General features: G+C 40.6%; 1 protein-coding gene across 5 annotated transcripts in view; it reads right to left on the bottom strand.

Annotated features, from left to right (window-relative positions):
* ptpn13 (protein tyrosine phosphatase non-receptor type 13) overlaps positions 1-22931 on the bottom strand; it is a 53015-nt gene extending 30084 nt beyond the window's left edge. For 4 of the 5 annotated variants that reach the window (XM_023828651.2, XM_023828653.2, XM_023828655.2 and 1 more), the window contains exons 1-7: positions 22723-22931; positions 14295-14417; positions 11755-11921; positions 11286-11351; positions 10663-10848; positions 9847-9940; positions 6051-6599 (exon numbers count right to left, since the gene is read on the bottom strand). In XM_023828651.2, the coding sequence (XP_023684419.2) occupies positions 6051-6599; positions 9847-9940; positions 10663-10848; positions 11286-11351; positions 11755-11921; positions 14295-14412 (1180 nt within the window). In that variant the 5' untranslated portion in view covers positions 14413-14417; positions 22723-22931. The remainder of the gene's footprint in view (positions 1-6050; positions 6600-9846; positions 9941-10662; positions 10849-11285; positions 11352-11754; positions 11922-14294; positions 14418-22722) is intronic. The other variant, XM_023828652.2, reaches the window with a different exon arrangement.
* Between the last annotated feature and the right edge of the window lie 301 nt (positions 22932-23232).

The following is a 23232-nucleotide window of genomic DNA, read 5'->3' as shown; positions in this document are numbered from 1 at the left end:
TTCCAGCGTACAAATTCCTTCCTCCTGCGATGTGTGCGAAGTGTTTGGCCGATGACACAATCGCGATAATGCAATCGTGACTTTTCAGTTAGCCCACAAGTTTCAAGTTCACCCTTTTCTGTAGCAAGCATTTACACCAAAAATACGTTTATGAATGTTTTAAAAAAGGTGTTTTTTTAATCCTTATAAAATAATCATTTACATTTAGCCTGATAGTATAAACAACGTTTTACTATGGGTTTCACTTGCATGTTTTATTAGATTGCTAATATTTAGCTCAATTACAGCATGTTTTATCGATTACTGCATATAAAATACTTTTTACGAACATTTTTAAAACAGCATTTAATTATTAAAAATCATTTACATTTAGCCTGATAACTGACATGTTTTATTATGATTTAGCTGATGTTTTATTAGATTACCAGTGCATATGCAGCTTGATAGTCAAGGGCCTTGATCATTGTAATGGGAGACACGTGTAATTTATATTTAATTATGGAAGTTGCTTTCCCCCCAACGTTTGTTTATTTATTTCAAGAGATGCTTAGAAATATTACACAGTAAATATTAAAGACAGCAGGAGAAATTAATTTAAATAAGACATAAGAAATTAAAATTTATGTTCCGTTTCATTGGTTGGACATTCATGTACAATTTGTCCAATAAAGAATATTCTAAAAAAAAAAATCCTTTTCTTTATATAGTGACCATAAGCTATTCAGTGTTTGGGGTCAGAATTAGCAGTTTACCTATCAAAGCAGAAAAAAACTGGAACTGTACAGCTAATACGCACTCTTAAATATTTATCGCAAGTCGTATCGTCACTGTAAAACTTAACATCGTTATCACACATCGTATATTGTCCTCATATCATGCAGGTCTAGAACTAACCTGCTGCAAGAAAAGTCAAGGTAAGCAGGTCTACTGAGTAACTGGCCAACGTGAAGAGAAAAAAACGCCTGATTTTTAAGCATTTCACAGCAATCAGCCGATTAATCAGACTACGTGGCCGATAGTGATGGCTGCACGTGGGTGTGTGTGACTGATGCATAGCCAAGCTGAGCACTCACTATGTCAGTGTGGTAGTGTGGTTGATCAATACCTACAGTAGTGACATGGCAGTACAGTGAATCTGCATGGGAAAGGTATGAGTTTTATATACTTACCGCTTACACTAGTTCCACTTGATGAATAACATTGCCACAAAGCCGAAATGATCTGAGACAATGCATTTCCAAACATGCATCTACTTCTGTCAGTTCTGGGTCAGTGAAATAGAGTAAGGAATCTATCCATCCATCTTTCTACCTTTAATGCAGTTTAAGGTCAGCGAACCTGGAGCATATCACAGCAAGAAGGGCACTAGACAGGGGAAAACCCCGCATACAGACAAACACAAGTGCGCACACACACATAATCACACCATATGGGCCACTTATTGATGCAAATGCACCTAACCTCATGTGTTTGAACTGTGGGAGAAAGCTGGAGTAACCAAAGGAAAGCTTCAACACGTTGGTGAATATGCAAATTCCATACACACACACACACACACACACACACACACACACACACACACACACACACACACACACACACACACACACACACACACACACACACACACACACACACACACACACACACAGCGGGGGCAGAATCTGAGCCCCCAAACATGGCAGGGTGAGGACAGAGTGCTGCTAGGATTATGAGAAACATATTTTCTATTCAGATGCTACTAACACAGTTTTGGTCTGAATATCCACAACATATATGCACTTCATGCAATTTAACTGTTCAGTTACCACACATTTGTATATGCTACGTCTATGTAAAATGTCTGATGAGTTGCTTGATTACGTCAGAGTCTTGATAACGGGGCTTGTGAGAGTGCAGTGGTGGTAATGTGAAAACCACTATCATGCTGCACAAAAATGTAAAAAATATAGTAAAGAAATATTTAAGTCAATCATGAAATGCTTGGGTAATCCAATTCACGTGCTTTTTTTGCATTAAAAAGGGATTTTTCAAAGTACTTAATGTGGTTATGACTAAGAATGATATGGATAGTGAATGATGTCGACATTACCCATCTTTAAAACAGCCAAAAAGCTGATATTTTTAAATCAGAGACATCTAGTTTCAGTGTCTTCTCCAGTTACATCTTTCAAGCATCATTTTAAACTCGTAATTTACTCTCTGCTGATCCCCGAAATTCTTCATAGAAGTTTAACTTAACAACAATGTTATTGGAAGAGATTAGCTAATAGTGTCTGCTTGATGGGGACTCAGCACATCACGTTTGCTTCATGTCTCATCTCTGTATTACCTGGCCTGAAATGGCTTAGTATCACTTTCAGTAATTTCCCATTCGTTGTGCCCTACAATGTCTATGGGCTGGATTTTTTACATTTCTGTGGAATTTAAAATTTCTGTACTCAAAGTGTTCTTTTCATTGGACACGTGTTTTTAAAATAGCACAATATTCACATCTGAAATATATCAATGAATGTATAGTATGCCTGACAGAGCAAAGGGGGATGCTGACTTAATGGTGGAACTGAGCCATCTTAAGTATGAGGTACAGGAATAGCTCCTCCTGCGCTGTTTTTCCTAATTTTATTCCAGTTTTCCCTTCAGCACTTCCTGTCTGTGCTCAGGCCTCCATTCACTATTGCTTTATGCACACATCTCACTCAACACACACAAAAGATCACTTTGCCGCTCGGCCTCTAACCACGAAACAACCCCAAATGCAGAGATGTCCAGTGATGCTGGGAATCCTCTCATCTGCTGCACATGACTAGAGTTACGTAACCTTGGAATGGTAGGCGCAGGGTAGGACCTAGGCTGAAAATAGGGGGGTGTCATTTGATGATATTAGATTGTTAGTGATTAAAACGTCCTCATGGTCTGTCTTTACGATAGGGCTGGGCGATATGACCTCAAATCAATATCACGATTAATTGAAAATTTTCCTTAAGATCAATGAATGCTTTTTTTGTTTGTTTTTTGCCCTCATATTTCACTGACAAGGTTTGTACTACTGTATATGCTCTGTAAAAGCTGGGATTTTTTTCCTAATGAAAGATTGTATTTCTTTATGGTTTTAAAATAGTTGAAGGAAACACACAGATTAACCATTTATGGTTATTCATTGAATATTTTGAGCAACTGAAATCAAAGTACAAATCGCTGGAAATGAAAACATCTTATGAAAAAAGGTCACATTTTAATGTCAAAAGCAAGTTCCCTATAAAGTAACAAAAAAAAAAAAGAGTTTGAATTTCTTGCAAACAAAATACATTGTTTATAGTGATCATGTCTGTCTGGGTAAAATTAACATTTTTTTTCATTTTCTTTATGTCTCAGGCAGATTACCATCTAATTGACATTTGCATATTTATTACATGAATATAAAGTGGTAAATGGATAGCGTCGCTATTTACTGAATTTTGACATCTTCAAAATACAGTACAGCCGTTTCAAATGCTTCTCAAATTATAGTACTGTACAAATTACTGAAAAGTGTATAATTTAAATATGCTATAATACAGTACAGACCATGAAATATAGCTTATTGTAGTTTTGCTACTGCATCTCGTTGGCCCATTTTTGGCAGTTTATCATACTTTGATAAGTCTATATTCATAATTGAGAGAATATTACTTTTTTTCCTCGTCATGTTTTCTGTGCATGCAGTATTAGCCTCAGGTAGCTAGCCAGAAGCAGACGGGTCATTGCAAGGCAAAGTAGGGTGATCAAAAGTAAAAAAAAAAAAGAATTACTACAATTAAAATTTTTTCCATATGTTGTCATCTTTGAAAAAAAGCCCCAAAATGAGCACTGTAAGCAGACAACTTGATAAGCAAATTAACCAGTATTTGAACAAGAATGATCCATTTTTGATCCATTAAGTGGTTGATCACTATAACTGATTACTATAAGTGGTTTCAACTGCATTTTAAAATATTGCTAGTGTTGAAAGCGATGGGTGCTATTACTTTTGGAAGCCGACAGTCTTTCTGCAGTGTTTGACCTTTTTGTTCAGTGTCGTCTTCACTAAAGCCACAATGTGTCCAAATGACGGACAATTTTTTTTTCTTTGGTACAAACTGCTCTGTGTTTTAGTTCCCCTCCATGTTCCTTCCTTGTCGCAGACTGGATGGGTGGAGTCACGCGATAGCACACGTGGTAGTATGATTTAAGGGGACAGTACATGAACACAAAATTGTTAAAGTATTAACCGAATTTAAAAAAAAAAAAAAACACTGAGTAACCAACAAGAGCAATTCATCAGAGGTTGTAAATGTTGGTTTTGATTAAATTTTTGTTTAATTGCCCAGCCGTACTTCACGAAGAGATTGTTAGTATCATGTAACAGCGCATATTCTATCAGTTGCAATTCTATTGCTCATACATGCATCTGAAGTTGTTTTGTCAGCCAAATCTTTTTCACCACACCAATAAACTGAAATTCACACCCTCATCCCAACATACAATGGGCAACATGAAACACATTCTCTGTTAGGCAATGTAGCAGCACTGATGGCATGTAGGATAATAATGCTTCTCATAAAGAATAACATCGGTAATACGTGACGTTTATATTTTTAAAAACCAAGTTATTTGCAAAATATGCAAATAAAGCTTGCATGTTGGATGGCAATTTGACAAACCTTTTTAACCACATAAAATAAAAAAAGAGTATGCTCTTATTTTTTCTTACGTGCTTATCTTATAGGTCTATGTTTTTAAAAATAAGGAAATTAGTTTTGGTTGCATGGTACAGTAACTTGAGAAATAATCTTAAAATCAACATGAAAAAGAATCGTGACAAGATGGTGGATCGATACTGCCAGAAAAAAAATCATTATATATTTTTCACGCATCATCCACCCCGAAATGAAAGCACCAATCACAGCAGAATGAAGATGGTAAAACCATTAAGTCATGTAACCTTATTGCAATTACTCAAGTGTCTTCAGTTGACATTGAAATAAATGAACCAGGCTATACCATATATAACTTCATTATTTGTACAACTTAAGCTAAAGAAAAGCAGTTATGAATGCTAGTTCATTTATTTTATGAGATGCCTTTTTTGCATTTGACTCCTTGATAATTACCCTTATGGACAGCAAATCACAAGAAACCCATTTTCTAAGAAACATAAAACTCACTGATATACGTCCTGAACTTTTACCCAGCAATCTCAAGGCGTGAACTTTACACCCCATATAAAAAGAAAACACTCAGAATGTCAAAAAGCATAGGGAAACGCACAGCAGCACAGGAAACTTCAAGTATCCAATGACATAAAAAAAATATGACTTGGAGTTCTTGAGGAGGTTCAAAAGTTGTAAATATTGACGCCATTCATAACTTTCTTCCTTAAGCTTCCAGAGGCAGGCTTGACAGCGAGGTGCACAGAGAGTGTTGTCTCTCCATGACATGCGGAGCTATCATTATAAAAACTTTCATAAAAAGTAATTTTAATTTATTTATTTATTTACTGCATTTTAATGTATTATTTATTTTGCCATCATTTAACAGAAAACTACCTGGAAATCCTCCATAAATAATCAAGCAATGGAAAGAACTCAAGAACAGTGTTTAAACACTTTTGAGGAAACCCTTTCCTTGCAGAAAACAACTTTCCTTTTCTTTCATCTGCAATGTTTCTAACTAGAACCAGACATTTGGCATGCTGCTGCACGGTGACTCATACATACTGGCAAAACATAAAATTTTAAAACGAATTAACTTCTCGGTTAGTTGCAGAGTATTCTCAGAAACCACTGAAGGCCACTCAGTGCCGTCTAGCCCCTCTTTTATACAAAGTCTGACTTCCTCAACCCCTAAATTACCCAGCCAGGTTCACACAACACACTTAAGTCTGGGATTCTGTGTGCGTATGTATGTGTGTGTGTGTGTGTGTGTGTGTGTGTGTGTGTGTATACCCCTAAATGTCTTTTAGATCATGATGCAAAAATCAAGTTCTCTCCCATATAGTTTAACAAAGATACCTTGATGACATCACTCACCCTCCGCTGCATCCATGGCCTGTCTGAGGGCGTGAAGCTTCCGTTGTCTCTCTTTTATCTTGTCGTATGCACTGTTGAGTTGTGAGCTAACAGACGGGGCTGAGAGATGGTGTGGTTTTTGGGACTGCGGTGCTCCATAATCAGAGTATCTGGTGTCCCTGGCCCGAGTGGAGGACTTGTGTCTGCCCCCTGATTTCTGGCTCAGGGCACTGTTGCCTCTACGAGCCTCCTCCAGTGCCCCAATTCGGACCGTATCCAAATTAAAGTAGGCCAAATCCATCGAGGAGGCCCAGTTCTTCCTGTACTGGCCAGGATCTCTGCGGTACGATGGGGGTTTCCTCTCAGCCTCAACCGGCCTCCCACGCTGCTGAGAGAAGAACTCTCTAAGGTGGTACTCTGAAGGTGGATAATGGGAGATGCCATCTTCTCCTTGGAGGAGGTCGTTAATGGACAGGGACCCCATGGAGCGGCTGAGGCCTCTGCTAAGGGGTGCCTGCTCCTGGGTCCGGGATCGATAGCGCTCCAGAACTCGCGGTGCGGCACTTCGTCCTGCGAAACCAAACGGAACAGACTGGGTATGGAAACCAGCTAAATAAAACATAAAGCAATGCCCGCATTTAGTGGAGAGACAAAAATGCGAGACTTCAAGAGGGACGCATGACAATTAAACAAAGAAGCCAACTGTTCTCGTGCCCAACATAAAAATGACAACATGCTCTAGAACCCACTTCCAAAATTTTCGATATCGAGTTTAAGATAAGGAATAGGAAGTTTCAGAGTTCACCTTCAGCCTCTCAGTGGCCCAGTTAACGCTAACCCTACCACACAAATAATATCTGCCCCTAAGAGGAAGTGCTTCAAGAGAAGCTTCAGATGACAGCAAAAAGGGACATTCAGTAATGTTATCACAGAAAACAAATTTAAACCTAAATTGCAATGAGTTTAGCGATAAATTCAGAAGCAATAAATTCACTGCAAAGACGCAAACGGTTACCTTTGTTGGGATCTTAAAGAAACAGAAAACATCAGAGTGGCATCAATAATTTAAAGGAGGCAGAGAGGTCCAGTGAGTCAGACCGCTGTCTCACGTCTCCTGGGTGTGTGGAGTTTGCACGCTCTCCCTCTATTGGGTACGGTTCCCCTGGGTACTCTGGTTTCCTCCCGTAGTTCAGGACCATAAAGTCAGGCTAACTGGCTTCAATAAACTGTCTGTGTTTGTGCCATACAACGAACTGGCATTCCATGAGGATGTACCCCCTGCCTTATACCCCATACTGCCCGAGATAAGCTCCAGTCCCCCCCGCCTTATACCCCATACTGCCCGAGATAAGCTCCAGTCCCCCCTGCCTTATACCCCATACTGCCCGAGATAAGCTCCAGTCCCCCCTGCCTTATACCCCATACTGCCCGACATAAGCTCCAGTCCCCCCCTGCCTTATACCCCATACTGCCCGACATAAGCTCCAGTCCCCCCTGCCTTATACCCCATACTGCCCGAGATAAGCTCCAGTCCCCCCTGCCTTATACCCCATACTGCCCGAGATAAGCTCCAGTCCCCCCTGCCTTATACCCCATACTGCCCGAGATAAGCTCCAGTCCCCCCCTGCCTTATACCCCATACTGCCCGACATAAGCTCCAGTCCCCCCTGCCTTATACCCCATACTGCCCGAGATAAGCTCCAGTCCCCCCTGCCTTATACCCCATACTGCCCGAGATAAGCTCCAGTCCCCCCTGCCTTATACCCCATACTGCCCGAGATAAGCTCCAGTCCCCCCTGCCTTATACCCCATACTGCCCGAGATAAGCTCCAGTCCCCCCTGCCTTATACCCCATACTGCCCGAGATAAGCTCCAGTCCCCCCTGCCTTATACCCCATACTGCCCGAGATAAGCTCCAGTCCCCCCTGCCTTAGACCCCATACTGCCCGAGATAAGCTCCAGTCCCCCCTGCCTTAGACCCCATACTGCCCGAGATAAGCTCCAGTCCCCCCTGCCTTATACCCCATACTGCCCGAGATAAGCTCCAGTCCCCCCTGCCTTATACCCCATACTGCCCGAGATAAGCTCCAGTCCCCCCTGCCTTAGACCCCATACTGCCCGAGATAAGCTCCAGTCCCCCCTGCCTTAGACCCCATACTGCCCGAGATAAGCTCCAGTCCCCCCTGCCTTAGACCCCATACTGCCCGAGATAAGCTCCAGTCCCCCCTGCCTTAGACCCCATACTGCCCGAGATAAGCTCCAGTCCCCCCTGCCTTATACCCCATATTGCCCGAGATAAGTTCCAGTCCCCCCTGCCTTATACCCCATACTGCCCGAGATAAGCTCCAGTCCCCCCTGCCTTAGACCCCATACTGCCCGAGATAAGCTCCAGTCCCCCCTGCCTTATACCCCATACTGCCCGAGATAAGCTCCAGTCCCCCCTGCCTTATACCCCATACTGCCCGAGATAAGCTCCAGTCCCCCCTGCCTTATACCCCATACTGCCCGAGATAAGCTCCAGTCCCCCCTGCCTTATACCCCATACTGCCCGAGATAAGCTCCAGTCCCCCCTGCCTTATACCCCATACTGCCCGAGATAAGCTCCAGTCCCCCCTGCCTTATACCCCATACTGCCCGAGATAAGCTCCAGTCCCCCCTGCCTTATACCCCATACTGCCCGAGATAAGCTCCAGTCCCCCCTGCGACCACATCCAAGAGAAGCAGTTAGGCGATACATAAATCTGGAGGGCAGGTCTGCAACACAGTTTGCAGGTTTCCCTGCTCAAAACACAGATACTAAACCTGGTGATTGGCTGAGCAGGGAAATCTGCAAACTGTGTTGCAGACTGGCCCTGCAGGACTGAAATTTCAGGAACCCTGGTTGAAAGGTTTATTTTCAGGCTGTTTATAACCGCAAACAGAAAAAAAAAAACTTTTATTACTAGAACAAGAGAATCATCTGAATCTTGAGTAGTAGAACAATACATCTAGACTGAATGGAAATGCAATGGTCTTTTTCCATTCTCCTAAAAATAAGTCTGTTTAATGGACCTCTTATTCAGAATGTAATTTTCTGTGCTCAACACAGTCACTGTTGTTATATAAAGCACAAGAGAAACAAACAAACAAACAACAAAAAAGAACAAAAAATGTCATGACAAAGACGCAAGCGCTTATGTGCCACCTACGAGTAAATCGGGAAGCACCAGAAGATTTATGATCACTGCAGAGAAGGCTAAGCTTGGGGTCTGTCAAAACTTAACCTAACGAATCCAGATTCATGCTAACAGAGGGTGTACGAAAAAAAAAAATCCAAGAGAGTAAAACCATAAAATAATTTAGGAGAGGTGTTATTGAAACCCACCTTGACCGACTGCTTCTATATTACTGCAACACTGTTTAGGACTTCCATTCATTACCGTAAGGACTATGCCAATTACACATGATTCATTCAATTATATGAATTTAAATATCTATTGAAAAAAAAAAAAGATGATTCATGGTTAATAGATTTCAGTAGATGTTCAGATATGCTGGACACAGCAGTTGACAAGCTTAAAGCTGGAAAAAAGTTCACATCACTGTTGACCCTGACATCAATTAGGCAAATCACCTAGCCCACAGATTATCTGTAGCATCTCTATAGCGCAGTGTTTCCCAAACCAGTCCTCGGGGTACCACAGACCGTCCACGCAGACTGCCTGACATGGAGCTGGGAGGGAGCAAAAACATGGACTGTGTGGCTCCCCAAGGACTGGGTAGGGAAACGCTGCTACAGCGCATGCTAGTCTCGGGAGGAGCATGGGTTCTGCATTACCTGTGGGCAGGCCTTTACCCCGCAGCCGCTCCCTGATCTCCTTGCTCCGCTCTGGAAGCGACTCCCGTTCACTTTTTGACAGCAGCCCATCCAACTAAAACGACACAAGAGAAAATAAAGATGTCTGGGTTAACAGATCTGGAGAAAACGTTCCTCTCTCACCTTGAGGTGATATCATCACCATCATCATCATGGCTGTTATGTTTAACATACTGTCTGTGACAGCAAGCAGCTGGTGGGAGGGCAACTGACCAGAGGTGGAGATTTCAGGTCCAGAGAGTACAAATCCAGACCAAGATTTTGTTTCTACAAAGCAGTTACTCTGTGACTGTGACTCTTTATACTCAACTGGTTGGTTGAAACAAAACCTTGGTCTGGATTTGCACTCTCTGGACCTGAAATCTCCACCTCTGGAAATAACTGATTTCACAGGCTGATGGTTTTTGGTTGTAACCAACCTAACCGTAACCTTTCAGCTGTTGTTGCCTCATTTCACCCAAGAACCTATTATAACCACAGACCAGAATATGTTTTCCAGATGACTTCTGAAGCACTGTACAATTCAACATAGAAAAGCTGACATCTTAATCTCAAAAGCAATAAAACAGATTAGTTGAATTTATAAAAATGGTATAGAACATTTCCAATTTAACTCTACACACACATGACCCCGGGAAAAAAAACGAAACCTTAACTACACACACAACTTGTGTTTTGGATGTAAAATAACGCTCTTAGTTTTATTTTAGCACAATTGTCAATCTGCAAGTGTGTTTCTATTGTTTGAGGGCCGCGCTGTGTGAGAGACAGGACCACCTGGGAGAGGCTGCCCAGCACCAGCCTGACGAGCTTCCTGACGTAGGCGAAGGATGGCTCACAGTTGGAGCTGCGGATGTGCGCGCTGCAGGCGTCCAGCACGGTGCGCACCGACATGCGGCCGTGGGTCCCGGCGTCACACATGCTGCACAGCATGCTGTTCAGGTGCTCCCCCAGCTTAATGGGCTGGACATGCAAAAAGCAGAGCATGTATCAACACAAACCTTATTCAAGGAAGCATTAGGTTATGGAACAGGGAGTTAAAGCTTCCCCATTCATCTCAGAAAAGGTAAGACAGCAACCAAAAAAAGATTGTATGTAAGGTGCAATTTTATGTACACACAAATACACACACACAAAAACCATATATATGCATTTATATCCATCCATCCATATGTATATACATAACATGCAGTACCTACACAAACAATACTTTTAATATAATTTTTAATTTGATGTACTTGTGAAATAACTGATTGACAAACAGTGGCACAACACTAGCTAAAACAGTGAATTCAAATTCAAGTTTAACATTTGTATCACAAGACTATTAAAAGTGACCTTAGAAGGGGAAAAAAAAAACTTCCCACAAGCCTCAGTTGTAAGATACTGAGAACTTTTACCTGACTTTGAGGAATCTCATAATCTGCCCCCCAGAAAAGGGTCATTCCCAGGGAGTACATGTGCATCTGCAGAGAATGACATTGGCAGCGATCAGAGAGAAGATTACGTCATGCAGACCAAAATTTGCTCCTGCTAATCATGTGACACTGACAATTGGAGGCCGTTAAAGGGAGTTAAACTGACAAGTTTCATTCAAATACAACATTCAGTGGCGATTCTGAAGGCGTGACACAGTGTAGAGAAGACGACTGCATTTTACCACCTTTGCACTGAAAATACAACAATCGGGTCTTGGCTCCCGGGCTACACGCTAATTTTTCTTATCTATTCGCAAACGAATGCTTAAGCATTTTCAAAATCGGAATATTAACTATTATTTTTTATATAACACTGGCACCAAATAGCACAGACAGCTGGTAACTACCAATGAGAGGCCTGTGCCATAAAAAACACTGAACACTGCGTAACCTTTTCAATATCAGAGAGAGAAGTCAGGGTGAGGCCCTCGAGGACCTCTGGGGCAGTGAAGGCTCTCAGATCCTGCTGAGTCACATTCTCATCTGTGAAGGAGATGTTTCCCGAAGGCATCAGCAGGAGGGACCATGGGGAGATGGTGAAACTGAGAGCTGGGGTATCTGGAAGGGAGAGCGAGAGCGAGAGAGAGAGAGAGAGAGAGAGAGAGAGAGAGACTGACTATACAGACATTAATGCTGTCTGACATGCAAAATGAGACAGAAAGGCAGCAAAGCAGCCAGCTTCAGTATCACTTTAACACTGAATACGTATGAAGATGCATCTAGATTCTAGCTTAAACATCACCCAAATGGATGCAAATAAAGATGACAATATACACTCAAGGGCCACTTTATTAGGTACACTGAGCTAGCACTGGGCAGGACTCCAGAACTACTTAAAAGGTTAGATGAGTTGTGCATTCTAAGAAGCGAAAACCCAATGCATGAATCTACCAGGTTATTGCACATTACAAGTCCAGGTTGAAGATCACAGGATGTCTGTATATGACACTGAAATCCTTTTTCTCTGAAATCCTCCCTCAAAAATGGTACACTTATGTATGGCTTAGCAAAAAGACGTACATTTTCACAGAGAAGCTAGAATGGAGATTTATACTGCATAGCAATGGTTAATTACTAACTTGACAACGTTGGAATTTGACAATGATAGAATATAATCTTGGTTTAAATGTTGAATATTAACATGTCACAATTTTCAATCCAGGACACTGGAAGCAAGTTTTCCACCATGAACTTAAGGAAATAAATATTTTTCACGAAAGAGCACAGTCCACTGTAATAAAGATGTCAAATTCTTCTTGCCTGTGGTCAAGGAGGTTGGCACCAGCTCAAACTGAAAAAGCAGGCCTTTGAACATCCACCATGAAAGCAGACACTGGATTATAATACAGCTTTTGTCTGCCAATGGTACCACGACTCCCATATCCTTATCGCTGCAACAACACAGACACTGTGCTCCCGGACATAAACTCTTTTCACTAAGGTCAACACTAGTCTTATAATTTCTTGCTTTGCTTGCAGTATAGGTATTTGGCAGTATTTTTTATATTAAAAATAAAAGAATTTCCATAAAATACATTTATACAACCTAATTACATAATACTCAAGCAGAATGTACTCTTAGTACAGAGAGTTCCTCCATGGCACAACCAACCTCAATGACTACCAAATGTGCTATGAACTTGAGGGTAAATCAAAATGCCAATTGACACCCATCATATTGAACTGTTGATGTGTACAGTGAACCCGGACTATAATTCCACATTAAATTATAAAATATATTGGTAACGAGTGCTATTAAAGCTGCAGACATTTTACAACTGAACTCATTTTAAAATGACTGTTCTACAATGCCCTGTTTTTATGTTAGGTGAAAACGTGCTAATTCCTTTATTAGTCATAAAAAGTTATTTATTTTACTAATACAAAACGAAACAATCATGACTAGACATATCAACAAAGTAGTACCTCAGAAGAATGTGTTTGAACTAAAATCATATTGATTAGAACAAAATAATCCCTATCCTAGTGAAGATCTGGGCTTTCAATTTATAGGAGTAAGATCACCATGATTCATTTATATGTTAACTAGTGCACCCTTTTTAAATAAATAAAATGAGCATTCTCAAGATATGTCTCCAGTAGAGGTGGCCAGGCATACATCCTGGGACCTCAATGAAAACTGAGGTTGAGAGAATATGCAATGTCTATATGTAAATATGAATGAAAACACAAAGGAAATACTCTGCTCACTGAAACTGCAGCACAAAATACCGTATAGACAATTTCTCAAACAAGTGGTAGTTCTATTATAGGCTTCTACAATTACTTCAAAGAATTAGCTTTTTTCCCCACTGCTATTCATTCATTGCTACATTAAGAGTACTTCACTATTATGTAAATCATTCTGTGAAAATCCATCAACAAAGTTCTCAGCCATATAAACAGCATCCTCAGTCACCTGTAGAACTTTCTGCAGCATGACTATTCACTTAAGTTATTAATTAGCCAGCATCATAACCAGAGGTCTCGCATGTTGTGACAGGAAGAAGAAAATACTTGTATAAACATGGGAACAAGAAGCTGAACTACATAAAATCAAGACCAGCATTTCCCAATCTAGTCCTCAGGGACCCCAGACAATCCATGTTTACCTGCGAGGGAGCAAAAATGTGGACTGTCTGTGGGTACCCAAGGATCGGATTGGGAAACACTGATCAAGACAGTGAAGGTACATGGACATGACAAGAAAGCACTTGCCCGGAAACGGTGCAAAATTTTAAGAGAAACGATTATGAGTAAGAAAGCGTTTATGAGTTTGAAGACATCTACTGGGAAGACATAAGAGATTGGGAGCAATTCTTAACAAGCATTTACAGACGTTGAAGGAAATAAATGCACATAGTATCCCAGCTTATACAAGTTACTTTCAAAAGTCAAATGCTAATGCTTTGACATGCTGAAGACTATTACCTCTGCGGAGCAGCTCATGAAGACTTTCGGCACTCTGGCTCAGGACAGCCCAGACCTCGTCCTCCTGCAGAGGCCCTCCCCGGACCTCCAGAGCTTCCGCCAAAGACACGTGCATCATCTCTGCTGAAAAAATTATTTCCAAAATGGATCAAGAGAAAAATATTTAAACAAATGAATACATTTTAGGAATATTTATCTAAAACTGTAAAAACCATGAAGGATAGATTGTAAAAAAAATCACACAACTGCCAGATTCGAGACTCTTCAGACACAGGAGGCCAGGTTCAGGTACAACAGCCTTTAACAATAAATCATGGAGCCCCAGTATCCCAGTGGACTCTGTGTCAGAAGGGACACCTCTTGTAATCCCTCTCCTTTGCTCATTCCCTCTTCTATAAATACTTAAACATATGAATCATTCTGATAAGAGATTAAGAGCCAAGCAGGTCAGATGTTTTAGCAATATACAATCAACATAGTATAGTAATATAGTAAAATGCTTATCTAAAAAGATGCAGTTGCCAGACTGACAGATAAGCTCCTCTGCAGTACTAGTGTGAATTAAATAGTGGTTACGGTATATTATTCTACAAGGCAAGACTATGAAAAAATGTTCACATACACTGACAACAACTATATTTATACTATTGTCATTAGTTTTAAACAAGTATAGAATTCTTTTAGCACTGAAGTCGACCAACATCCACAGATTGGACTAGGCAACAAAACAAAAACAAATCCCACATCAAATTCCAGATTATAGTTATAATTTTATTGCTCAGTTTATAGTTTTGTGCTATTCAATCATAGCTTAACCAGAAATGCATGTGATTTTAATCAGATTTAAAAATGTATAGACAGACAGACAGGCACAAGCACAGGCACACACACACACACACACACACACACACACACAGAATTAGAAGATGCATAATTTTTAAATATATAACTATTCACATTTTTGCTATTCTTTTCCAGTTTCCATTTGGAATCAAGTTTATACAATGATAAAACATGCAACATTTTCTGAAAAGAGACAACTATAATTATAGCTTGTGTAGTTTCACAAAAAGGTGTTGGGTGCTTGTGCAGTGAGGCATTACGAACCGGCAGATACACACAGAAGCTTGTTAACTGCACTTTTACCCAGCAAGGTCCAGGTGAAACAATGTCTGATCAAGTCACTTTCATACAGGCCTTAAATCAAAAGTTCAGGTCCCAGCAAGACAAAGGTCACGCATGGTTTTCTGTGTGCCTCGAACATTAACAGGTGCAAAGGTCACTGGCCTGCCCTGGTCAGGTATCCTATGTCCACTTTGCACAGCTTCTATGGCTTTAGCTGCTCCCATCACCATGCAGGCAAGGTTTCAGCAGACTAGCAGGAAGGTGACCGCCCGATATCTGGCTTCCCCCGGATGACTGACATATCACACTCGTCCATCTGATAAGTCGCTTCATATCGGCCACCCGTACTGCTCCTGAAACTACCAGCCAACCCAATGCCCAAATCAGTGACAGGAAACTCAGGCACAGACTGCATGCTTCTGCCCTTATAACACAGTGACCAGTCAAAAGCCTTTACTTCACACATCCCTAACCTGGCTCAGACAGAGCCTGGTATGGACTTGTTCCATCAGGTCCCCTTCACGGATGAGTCACGCCTTATCCTGATCCAAAAAGATGTGAGACACAGTGTAGAGGAGAAGAGAGAGAGATATACTGATGCCTGTGTCCCTGGGGTGGAAGCAGTGCAAAAGGTGTGGTCTGCATTCTCCATGCAGACTGCATGCAGCTTCACTTCACCTCGGGCAGGCTAGATGAGGTTACATAACAGCGATGTCAGCTGGTGTGCAGATGCTGCCTTGGCCGGTCGTCTCTCCGAACCATAACCCCATAAAGCACCAGTAGGATGCCCTAGATCGCTACACCCAGAGTCACGACCCTCTGTCTACCAATGGCTGGCAGCATTGTGAGGCCTTTCTGCAGGAAGTTCAGATTCTGAGGCTCACTGGCTGTACGCATGAGAAGTATCAAGTACTTGTAGCTGTAACAGATTGCAAGAAGACTGTAGTTATTCACAGTTATTTTCCTATTGTTGTAGTGTTTGCTTGTTATCTTCATTTGCTTATTGTTATTTCAGCAAGAAAGGTGTTTATTTTTATCCTATCACTGCGTAATTTGCTACAAAATGCATTTATTAATTGTGAAACACACACAACTTTGGGAATATCTGTAGCTAAAAACCCTAAACCCTAAGATGCATGTTTTCTTACCATCTATGTCTGCAAGATAACAGGCTCGGGTGCAGGGCATTTCTGCAAATGCCCTGCACGGAGCCACAGAGCCCCAGTGGACTGGTGGGCTTCGTCAGGGAGAAAGCGCAGCAGCAGCTGCTCCCCTTCGCTCCCGCATCTCTCCTTGCAGCAGGCAGAGGGCCTGAAAGGGCCTGCAGCCGGCTGGTTATTAACGACCATTCATCCATCGATCCATCCTCTGAAACCAGCTGCGAGCCACTGGGACTCTGCCACACTGCAATGCCCAGCACTGCCAACACCCCTGCAGCCATGTCACCTACCAACACAACCAAGGACTGTGGCTGTGTGTATGTGTGCACCAGATAGAAATTTGTTACTGTACACATAATATACTATACATTTAATAATGATATAATATATGATATAACTGCACCTTCATAATGTATTCATAATGCATTTACAGAACATTCATAAGCAGCATGTATACCTTAACACCCTTGCATGCTTTAACAGGTGCTAAATACATTAATAAACATCATATAATAACAACATCATAATCGCATAATCATATGATGTTTTATTAATGTATATTAAAGCTGCTATGGTGTTAGGATGTCAAGGTATACTTCCATGCTGCTTATAATGTTCTATGAATGCATTATGAAGGTGCACTGAATGTTCTATGAAAGCATAAAGAATGTATTATGAAGGTGCAGTTAATGTAAAGTGTCACCTAATGCCTACGTACCTGCAGTCTCAAGTACAAGTTATAACATTTATGTGACGGTTAGAAAAGAAAAAAAATGTAGCAAACAGAAACTGAAGTAAAAGCCAGCAGTGTGGTGGGGCAAAGTGTCTCCCACATACAAACGCTTACAATTTTAGGTGCTAGTTCTATCCTGCCAAACAAGACAGTCCAGCTTGTGTTTTTAAAATTTACATAACTATATATAGCAGCTCATTGGGTTTTATCAATTGTCATTCTACTGATTTGTCATTATGGCAGTAAAGAATTATTATTAAATGATGTCAAAATACAAATACACACTTTAAATCATTAATTGAATCTACACAAGACCTTTAAGCAATCTCATTCAAAATGCAGTCACAACAAATTGCATATACTTGCATTAATCAATTGAACAAAAGAAAGTGTGGGTTATAAACTGACTGGCTCATTAAACACCAAAATGGCCGAACGAGCAGAGCAGCAAAGACCTTTGGCCAAGCTGTGTACCCCTTGTCCCCCAACAGAGAAAGAGAGGAATGTTTTTCTCTGTAGACAGGCTGCTTTGGAGACCAGCACTACTCCCAGTGGTACCCTAGCCGGCTCTTTATGCAGGGGCTTAGGAGAAGCTAAAGTAGGCTGAACCAATCTCGTGCTTCCTGGTTTGGCTGGCAGGGAGACTCGGCCCCTCTGTTCTTCAAAGGACAATAGCAGCAAAAATGTTTACTTACTGTTAGTCAAATGGATAATGGTCATAATGATTGTTATTAAATGACAGTACATGCAATAATTTAAGAACAAATGTTTAGAGTAAAATACAGAAGAATCAAGATCTGTAACATAGCTGTATTTGTGATGCAAGTTACAAACTGAAGAAAACAGAATGTCGGCCTTATTTTAAAATGCAGGAAGACTGGAGTCCAAGAAGAGGACCAAGCAAAGTTAAAGACAGGAGCTATATTCCTTATTAGATGTGCAACAGATAAGTTGATATTTAAATGAAATTCATTCATCAAGGGTCTGTTATGCAAATTTAGTCTACAGAGAAATGGACCAGGTTCCCAGCCCTGAAAGGCTGCAATGAATGCGGGCTTTCAAGTCGTAACAACCCCAGCATGCGAATGAAGCTGTAATTAGTATAATCATAAAAACAATTAGCTAATGCCCTGTCAGAACCAGCACTATGATTGATCCCCTTCTGTAAAGATTAAGATGCCATAAAATAGAGAAGAACACAAGTGGATAAGAGAATTGACCGTTGTTTTAATAAGCTTGACATCTGGCAGGCAGGTGTATACGCCAGAGTGCAATGCATTTGTCTTATTTACAAGATTAATCATGAAGTGATATCTACATAAAATTAAGTTCTGCTAGATGCATTCAACAACTTCCATAACACAATTTCTTAAATACAAAATACAAGCTTTCATTTGGCAGGATAAATACCAAGTAACACAAAAATATGCTGCCATGGTCCTTATGTAATGTAATATTGTTGTCATAAAATGTGCACAGTTAAAATACAAGCCAGGAAACAACGCAAGTTAAAAGAACAAAACAAGCTAAACAGCCACCAATTCAAGAAACCACTCAAAGAGTTGGCATGCGCTTTTTGTTCTTAGTTTTTAACCTTTGAGCAATTCATATAAATCTTAACCTAAATTGTAGTATTTTGTCAGTTTCTCAAATATGTGAATGCAGTTGATGGTATGAACGTGCTTCACTTTACTCTCAAAAACAGAAAACTGAAAGCACTTTTGGGTACAACAAACTCCTATCAGTTTTGCAAAGAACAAATTAATCTCTTTTTAAGAGTCCTTTCCATTGTTTTGTCAGTGTTTGAGGAATCCCAAGTTAATTTCAGTTGTAGAAACAATGAAAATTCCAGCATTTAAATTCTGAAACAATTTCATCGGAGTGTAAAGATGAAGTTGGGCTGTTAAAACCATTTGGATTCATGGAGGAGAAAAAGCACTGAAATTCCAAGTTGAGCTGAAAATATTTCAGGATACATTCCTGCCAGGAAAAAGTAGAGCAGCAGTACTCATCACAGATATTTTCCCATAATCACATTCAAACAGCCCATGCATATTCAAATCCATCAATTCCTACATCTCCACCCAAATTCAACCTAGTAATGCAATTTAAAATAGGTTAACAAAAGAACTTTTTGAAATATGCACATGGAGAAAATTGTCTCTTACATTTTTGTAGAGAAGAGCGTGCCTGCATTAACAGACCTAACGTTATGAGGGAGACATTTTGGACTTCAGAAAATAAAGAATTATATAAAACTTTTAATACATTTGAAGGTTGATTATAAACCTAGAAGTTTTCCTGTAAACATGAACTGGCAATAGTATATTTAGATAATATGCCCCCAGCAAGGTGACTGATTATGAAATACCCTTTTCTGACAGAGGGTTTATGGCTTGTCAAATTAACATATAATTACTAATCACCAGACAGAATACAGACTGGCAAAACACAATGTGCTGCTATATACAGCTGCATTAATAACTTCTGTTAACAACAAAAAGTTTTGGGGGGAAAAAAACCTACATTTAAAAAAATGTCAAAGAAAACGATGACAGCAAAATATGGCCGAATAACTAGATCAAGGTCTAAGTGTCAAGCAAATCTTTAATGCATCTCTCATTAACACTCCCAACTACCAAAAAAAAAAAAAAAAAAACACATTAGTGTTTTCGTACCACGAACTAAAGCATTTCTATTGCAATTTGCTGAATGATGTGGAAATTGAGGGAGAACAGCCCACAGCAATTACTTTTCCAAAAATAAGTTTAGCCATAAAGTTTATAAAGTGCCAGACAGACGGACAGACAGAGAGAGAGCGACTGAGCTGCATCAGCCGGCCCTTTGATCCTCTCCAGGTGTAATTTCTGCACCCTTGGGTCCTCTGCTGGTGAAGTCTCTGCTTCTCCTACCCATTTGCTGCAAATGAGGGAGTTGCCATGGGGATTGTACAGAATGGACTTCCTGAACCACATATAATTGTAGCTCACAGCCCCTTCTATCACAAACACAGTGCTTTAGGACGGCACAATCATCATTCAAAATACTAACGTGAGTAACCGAATTCTGCTTTCCAAGTTATATTTTGCTCAGCTTTGCTGAAACCCATACATATCACACAAAATACATTCAAACCCATGTGTGCTGCATCTTGAAAAAGTAAGACTTTCAAAGACAGATGGCTGCCTAACAGACTATCAAAATTGATTTTATATAAGCCTATAATTAAAGTACTTCTCTGAGGCACCAGCAATTACAACAAATTAGCTTAAGAGCTGCTGCTGCAGGACGCCACAGCAGAAGTGGAAAGGCCATTTCCTAAAAAATCCAAAATAAGCCATAAAAAAGAACAAATTATGAACACAGGCATGATTTTTTTTTTGTCCAAGCATGGGAAAAAAATGTCCTTCGATTCCAGTGGTCAGCATGATTACTATAATTTTGAGAAGAAATGCATAATCCAAAGAAATCCTAAAAGGTTCTAGACTTTTTATATTAAATCTGTGTACTTGGTCTTATAGCCCTTTCGTGATAAAATTAATAAGTTGACTCTTTCTGATAACATGTGAAGTTGCTAAATAACTGCCAGCTAAAAAAAAAAACAAAAAAAACAAACGAACTGGTTTTTGGATAAGTAAGTGAACCACCCAATGTACTATATTAACGTACCCAGCTTCATTACGTATTCTGCCGGAGTTCTTTAGGCAGTAATAAGGATTGTAATGTAAATGACCCCAGCATCAGTTTACAAATCTAATTCAGCCCAACCATGATAGGACCACATAAATATAAACAGCTTTTTTACCATCAGTAATAAGAAAATATGTATATACAAAATTGTGCCAGTGTTAGGTATATTCCGTCTGTTTATAAAGAATGTAGAAATTCTACGAGTCACATTTATATAAATAAATCTGATTTGAGGGTAAACGTACAGTATCGCGAAAACTGACACTAAAATATGACCGAAGAGGCATAATTCGGTGTTGCTCAGTGCAAGGTTCGCACCTAATTAGTCAAACTAGAAAATTCCATGTTTAAAACTCTTTTTACTGACATTTTCCTCTCCTCGTCTACACCCTAACATTTATAATTTTTGCATAGGCTTCCTCAATGATTGTTTGTTTTCCACTTTACCTGTTTATACAAATGACGCAATTACGATTAGTTTGTTTTTTCGAAACCCCGGGGAAATATAGTTTCGCACTGACTTTGCTTACTATCCGTTCCTCTGGTTACGTCAGAAATCGAATGGCACCTGTGAGTTTAAGAAAAACATGGTCTGTGTTACGTGCATAGAAAATGAAAACTACAGATATTTACATTACATGATAATATGATCGTGCGGTATGAGTTAGGAAAGCGTCTCCCTAGCCCCGTCCTGGAACTCCATGCTCCCCCCCCCAGCTCAGCCAATTCAAATGCCAAATTCGCAAACTAGCCCAGCTTAAGATGTCACGTGGTGCTTTTTGTCAGATGGAAAAAAAAGCCCTTTTCAGCAAAGTCAGCTATGTCGCTGGTTTAAGCACTCTGCCAGACCCTCTTTAATTATCCCGGTAATTCAATTAAAGTTGCAGATTTCATTTGCAAAGGAAACGTCACCACTAAAACCGCGCTGGCGATTGGATTCGTTTTAAACTGTAACCACCAGCGCATCCACTCTGGCAATATTTTTAAATCTGTTGCGTCGTGAATAAATCCCCCATATAACTTAAGTGAACAGCCTGAAATTATTACTATGACTGACGTATATATAAATCGACTAAAGCGAATTTCTTTGGACGCATTTTAGTGCGGAATCTCGTTCGGCTGCATATTTTCCTCCCCTGACTTGAGATTCCTGCTTACTAAACGGTTGCAACACTCATTTGACTTCAGTAACCATTTGGCAACTCTGGAGTTTTTTGCCGTCTTGTATTAAGTCATTATAGCCAAATATTCCAGCATTAAACAGCTTAAAATATCCAGTCGCTTCTAAACAAAAAGACAAAATAGTTGCTCTTTCTCTAAACATTACAAGCAAAGCAGCGCAATATTTACTTGCTCGCAGTAAACAGCAATTATCCCGTTTCCGTCGACTATAAAGCGAAAAGGGGCTAGCTAGTTCGCCAAACTTCAGATAAAGGCAGGATTACCCAACTCCTATCGACATTACCGCGATATGTAAGAAGAAACCAAATTTACCTGAACTTAACCTACATTTAAAAGACCACCTGAAGCGGGTTAGGGAGCCAACTTAAAGCAAACGCGACCGAAACCAGCCCCTTTTCAGCATCACTGTCCCAGTGAAACATCTATGAAATGCAAAGAGCGGGGTTGTGTAACAGGCAACAGGTTTAAAACAAAGTATCCCCTCGATAACCAGGGTATCTGCGCGGGCTTCCCGAACAGAAACGCGGGGCTCCTTTACCTTAATGTATCCGCCTTATAACATCCTTAAGCGTCGGGCAGCTCTACGCCTTTAAACGTCGTCCGTTTGCCCGTAATTCTCGGCGCAGTACAGTAACCATTACTGCCGAGAGGCTTTACTCACTCCTCTCCTCTCCTCTCGGCTCGGCTCCGCTCCTCCTTGGCTACGCTAGCGGGAGCTGGCTGGGAGTAACCAGACACCCGGCTCCTGCAGCTCATTGGCCCGATGTGGCAAAGCAGGAACCGTCACATAAGCAACCAACACGGGCGTTTCTATAGAAACCCCCGGCCGGGAGGAAAATACCGCAAGAACTTATTATAGTTTTCTATGGACATGTGTTGCTGTGCTAGATGAATTTTATAGTCACTTCGCAGACTGATGTTTTGTAGGCATGTGTTTCCGTGCGTTTATTATACGAGTGGCCTTCTCTCTTAGTTTCTAGAGTAAGAAATGTTCCTTGGAAATAGCAGTTTTCACAGTCGTGGCATGTTAGTTTTAATAATACAAAAG

This window comes from Paramormyrops kingsleyae, chromosome 7, assembly GCF_048594095.1.
Source record: "Paramormyrops kingsleyae isolate MSU_618 chromosome 7, PKINGS_0.4, whole genome shotgun sequence".
Taxonomy (NCBI): domain Eukaryota; kingdom Metazoa; phylum Chordata; class Actinopteri; order Osteoglossiformes; family Mormyridae; genus Paramormyrops; species Paramormyrops kingsleyae.
Note: the sequence above shows the minus strand (reverse complement) of the source record. Positions and strands in the feature narration are given on the sequence as shown.